The sequence below is a fragment of the Dendropsophus ebraccatus genome, chromosome 4 (assembly GCF_027789765.1).
Source record: "Dendropsophus ebraccatus isolate aDenEbr1 chromosome 4, aDenEbr1.pat, whole genome shotgun sequence".
NCBI lineage: Eukaryota > Metazoa > Chordata > Amphibia > Anura > Hylidae > Dendropsophus > Dendropsophus ebraccatus.
The window spans coordinates 158,788,003-158,794,002 of NC_091457.1; the positions used below are offsets into that span (position 1 = coordinate 158,788,003).

The window sequence follows — 6,000 nt, forward strand, 5'->3', positions numbered from 1 at the left end:
ATGTGCGGTGTAACCCACAGGCGCTCCATCTCTATAGATCTATACACTAAATTATAGCAGACGCCAAAGGAAACATTGGAATATCACTCTACTGTTTACATAGAACCCATCGATAGAACGTCCCTTATATCTGATCTTCCATTACACAACCCGAGCACGTGGAGGGGACTGTGTTCCCGGTGTCACATTTTCCTCGTTTTGTCCAATAGATTGATAAAACTTATCTGTTTCCCTCCAAGAAACAAGTTTTTTAGACGGCACTTCTGTGTCTAGGGTGGTGATTACAGTAAGAAAAAATTCTAGCAGTATTATGAAAGTTCATTCTCGGCACTCACCATCATGCTTCACAAATTTTTATTGTAGAAAAAAAGTCCATCACAAGAATATATAAGAAGAATAATATATATATATGCAACTGGATGTTACGGCGTCAAGAAAGTTGAGAAAGGCTTGACGCCGAAACGTCCGGTTGCCGTTATATATTTTTGTGATGGACTTTTTTTCTACAATAAAAATTTGTGAAGCATGATGGTGAGTGCCGAGAATGAACTTTCATAATCCATCCAAGAAACAGCAACACTTTTGTCCTCAGTTTGGGTGCGGTATTGCAGATCCATTAGGCTAAGTTGCAATATCACACACAACCTGGAGACAGAGGTGGCACTGTTTTTTGGAAGAAAAATAAAAGTTTTTTTTAACTCTATGTAATGGCACAAAAGAGTGAATTTGATGGGTTTCTATGCCGGATGTCCCTGTCTGACCCCAAACTATGAGCATAGTAGGGATCTGGGAGGCTCTATGAGTTCGGGTCATTCAGCTTGCGGTCATGCTGGGATGTTTAGCCATTATACGGGAACTGTATCACATGAAAGAAGCCAAACTTTCTTCATGGTAAGGAAATATTGGGGTAACATTAAAACCTTCAGATGTAGCAGAGTTAAATCTGCTCAACATTAGTGAGCGATGACCACACACATAACAAAACCAGCTCTGCTACACCAACATGTAAAGAGCCGTTTTGGTGAATAGGTGCATATTCACACGCAGCAGGTTTGTTGCTGAATTCTCAGTGACTTTTCTATTCATCTGAATGGAACCTGCAGAAATCGAAGGGGGAGATTTATCAAACAAGGTGTAAAGTGAAACTGGCTCAGTTGCCCCTAGCAACCAATCAGATTCCACCTTTCATTTTCCAAAGAGTCTGTGAGGAATGAAAGGTGGAATCTGATTGGTTGCTAGGGGCAACTGGGCCAGTTTCACTTTACACCATGTTTGGAGGAATAGAACTGATTCTTCTTATTTTACCCTATTACGTTGGCACCTTCCTTTTGGCAATCATGGGGGTCTTAGCACCTGGACACCCCACCACCACTGATCAAAGCTTCTGACATAATTCTATGACATCATCAGAATATGGTGGGATTAAAAGAATAAGTTTGGCATTAGATGATCTCTGACTTCTTGAGTCTGTTGTACTGGGGGGGGGTTGACCATTATATTGTGACCCCTTAAGGGTGCGTTCACACCTTCAGGATCCGCAGCAGATCTGCAGCAGATTTGATGGTGCAGATTTGATGCTGTGTTCAGTTAATTAAATGAAATCTGCTGCGGATCTGGTAAGTGTGAACATACCCTAAAGGGGTATTCTACTCAAACATAACTTCATATGGTGAGACTAACAATTCCTTCCATACTTGTTATTATCTATTCAGTCTCCTTCCTCCAATTCTGAGTTGCTGCTTTCGGCTAAAAACACAAAAATCTGTGCGTGAGCTTTTCTCTCTGTCTCCCCCTCCTCCCCCCTCCCTTCTGAGACGGCTGATGTAAACAAGTCCCTGGCAGGCTGTATCTGCAACATTGTAGCTTCTTTATAATGCTGAGAAGATTATTCTGAGGTCAAGTTGCTGATGAACTCACTGTGATTAATCCTACCAGCATTACAAAGAAGCCTCAAAGTTGCAGATAGGGACTTGTTTGCATCATCTGTCTCACAAGGGGGAGGAGGGGGAGACAGAGAAAAAAGCTCACACACAGATTTTTGTGTCTTCAGCCCAATGCAGCAGTTGAAAACTGGGGGAAGGTGACTGAATAGATAATAATAAGTATGGAAGGAACTGTTAGTCTCATCATAGGCAGCAACAGATCAAACGTTATGTTTGAGTGGAATACCCCTTTAAAGATGATTTCAAAATAAAAAAAGGTGTCGGAAACAGGCAGGTAAGAAAAGTTTAATCTTTACGGAACAGATTTCTGCCCCCGTATTGATGTCCATCAGATTGAGAATCGGCCCGGGATCAATAATAAATGGAAACATATAAGTTATATAAATCGTTTGATTTCGGAAGAACAGAAGTCATTCTGTCCGATACCAATCTGTACACAGAACCCGCTATAGAGGTAAGTGGCTGAACACGTGATTGATTTGCATTGGAAGCTTCTAGATCAATGCTCCTCAACCTGTAGCTTTCCAGCTGTTGCAAAACTACAACTCCCAGCATGCCCTGACAGCCGTTGGCTGTCAGGGCATGCTGGGAGATGTAGTTTTGCAACAGCTGGACAGCCATACATTGGCGAGCATGGTTCATGGTTCCCTTTTCTAGGTATTTCCACATATTCAGATGTATTTTGCCAAAGCCTGAGTAACATAGCCTCACCCCATAAAATAAATGTAAAATACCTCTGTATTCAATATCATAATAATAATAATAATAACAACAAAATAATATAATAACGTGCTCCTGACCAATTTCAATGGGAAGTTGTTGGGCAGGGCACATACCGTATAGAATAACGGCCGCATATAATCACCACCGTCCAGATACTGAACATGCTCATTATTTACCACCAGCTTTTGCAAAATCTGGCAATGTTTTTCACCTGTTCATACATTGTTTTATTTTCACTCAAAATGATGCCCGTATTTTTGGGGTCTGAGTGCTGAAGGTGAAAGGACATTGATGTGACACTAAGGATATGTTCCCACTGCGGGGAAAAAACGGGGGAAGGCAGACAGAAGGATAGATAGATAGATAGATAGATAGATAGATAGATAGGAGATAGATAGATAGATAGATAGATAGATAGATAGATAGATGATATGAGATAGATAGATAGATAGATAGATAGATAGATAGATAGATAGATAGGAGATAGATAGATGATAGATAGATAGATAGATAGATAGATAGATAGATAGATAGGAGATAGATAGATAGATAGATAGGAGATAGATAGATAGATAGATAGATAGATAGATAGGAGATAGATAGATAGATAGGAGATAGATAGATGATAGATAGATAGATAGATAGATAGATAGATAGATGGATAGATAGATAGATCCTTCAATGTTGTGTAGCTGCACACCAAGAGCAGATGAGTTGGGTACCTACGGTAAGGTCTTGACCCAGGACCTCTTCTTCGATATAATTCACATAGATATACCGCGGCACATCCGAAGTTCAGTGCATAAAAAGATTTATTCAAAGTGCAGTAACATGGTAACACAGCACGGCAAAAGCATAAGGGGGTGCGACGTTTCGACGACCTCATGTCATTTTCAAGCATGCTTGAAACGTTGCACCCCCTTATGCTTTTGCCGTGCTGTGTGATAGATAGATAGGAGATAGATAGATAGATAGATAGGAGATAGATAGATAGATAGATAGATAGATAGATAGAAGATAGATAGATAGATAGATAGATAGATAGATAGATAGATAGATAGATAGGAGATAGATAGATAGATAGGAGATAGATAGATAGATAGATAATAGATAGATAGGAGATAGATAGATAGATAGATAGATAGATAGATAGATAGATAGATAGATAGATAGATAGGAGATAGATAGATAGGAGATAGATAGATAGATAGGAGATAGATAGATAGATAGATAGATAGATAGATAGGTAGGTAGATAGATAGATAGATAGATAGAAGATAGATAGATAGATAGATAGATAGATAGATAGATAGATAGATAGATAGGAGATAGATAGATAGATAGATAGATAGAAGATAGATAGATAGATAGATAGATAGATAGATAGGAGATAGATAGATAGATAGATAGATAGATAGATAGAAGATAGATAGATAGATAGGAGATAGATAGATAGATAGGAGATTTGGATAACTGTAACTTGCCATGTTCCCCCCATACACTGTGCTGTATTATGGAATGTAACATGTTAATGTCAAGTTACTTTGCTACATGTGAATGTGTGTTGCATTTTTCATGCTGCTGCTCTGAGTTTTTCCCTCTATTACCATGTGTCTTTCTGATTATTAGTGTCTATTCACACGGCATAAAATCTGCAGCATATACAGTAAGGGTATGTTCACACTGAGTAAATCAGGTGGAACTTTGCTGCAGCATCCCACCTGTCTCAGTGTGCCATAGCCTGACATGTCACTTCTCGGAGCAGAGAGCGGCGGCAGCGGAGGAGCGTGTGCTCTACCATAGACAGACTATGGCACACAGGCGGGATTACACCTGGTTTACTCAGTGTGAACACGGCTCAAGTATATAAATCTACACAAGAAAACTTTTTTTTTTACTTCTCTTCTGTAAAAACTTTAGATAATAAAAAGCGTATACACGTACTATATACATACTATATACATCAGCCATCAGCTATCCCATCTCCTTATGTCAGTCAGTAGTCAGACCTCTCTCCTCCGGTGACGTATAGCAGTTGAGGCTCCTGTACCCCTGTGCACTATATTTGGATCCCTGAGCCCTATGGATACGGCATCACCGCTCACACGTACATAAAGTTTGACTAGTCGCAGATGCTCATGTTTAATATTACACGTCCCGTCGCTGATGGGAGGGGGGGGGGGGGACGTCAATGAATGATTTTCTTGTCTATACTGAGATCTGTTTATAAGTCATGAGACTTGGATAAAATGAAAGATAAGATAATCGTCCTTCTGTACCAAAACACCAACACGTCTCCGCTACGTCATACAAAGATGCCCATCATAGGACCTCACCGCTCCTGAGGATACACTGAAGCAGGGGTAGGGAACCTTGGCTGAAAAACTACAACTCCCATCATGCCTGGACAGCCAAAGCTTTAGCTTTGGCTGTCCAGGCATGATGGGAGTTGTAGTTTTGCAATAGCTGGAGAGCCAAGGTTCCCTACCCCTGCCTACAAACAATAATGTAGCAGAGCTGAACTTGTCATTTTGGTGAGTTAACGCAATCGATGTACCTGCAGTCCCATGTAAAAACCACAGATATCCCAATGAGCTGTTCCAGGTGACAAGCTCAGATCTGCTACATTGACACAAAACAGTTACAAAGTTGTTACAAAGTATCAGACGCCTATGTAGCCCTCCCAGCTCTGCTACATCTAGGCACACAGCACATCCAGGTGGTCTCACCTCTCCAGGCAGGTGTGCGGCAGGGCGGCTAATCCTTTACACATTTTGGCCTAGTGAGTCTGGTCCTTGAGAAGTAAGATGGAGAAGCTTTCCTTGTCTTATAAGAAGGGTGTGAGGGATTGTGCTCTTCTGCTCCTGGGTGGCAGGCTGTCTCTGGCTGATCTAGCTCTCTGCTGTGACAGTAGCACTCTCTCTAGTTTTCTCACTCTGGAGCAGTCTCATACTTGCAGAAGTATATAGAGGCTCAGCTGTGGAGGAGAGCCGCCCCCCATCCAATGACATGCTGCCTCCCAGCGCAGGATCCTCGCCTCCTCACACATACAGAGGATACAGAGGATGCCGCATGCTGGGATCAGGGGTTACTGTTCCCCAACCCATGCACCTCTGTCTGCTGCAAAACTACAACTCCCATCATGATCTGACTGCTTATCATTAAGTCAGTGTTCTCCAAACTATTCTTCTCCAGCTGGTGAAACATCATGTCCTGTCTCTGCTCCCTTAGATCAGTGTTCCCTAAGTGACCTCTCCAACTATTGCAAAACTACTGCACCCATCATTCCTTCATGCACTAGCCAGCTGCCTCAAGGCCAGACTTCCCCATCATG

At 41.5% G+C, this 6,000-nt stretch overlaps 1 protein-coding gene across 1 annotated transcript in view; it reads right to left on the reverse strand.

The window, feature by feature from the left end:
* The window catches only part of LOC138789053 (regulator of G-protein signaling 5-like), a 78,935-nt gene extending 73,385 nt beyond the window's left edge, over positions 1-5,550 (reverse strand). The window contains exon 1 of the mRNA XM_069967572.1: positions 5,396-5,550. Within this exon, the coding sequence (XP_069823673.1) occupies positions 5,396-5,439 (44 nt within the window). The 5' untranslated portion in view covers positions 5,440-5,550. The remainder of the gene's footprint in view (positions 1-5,395) is intronic.
* Positions 5,551-6,000: the final 450 nt, after the last annotated feature.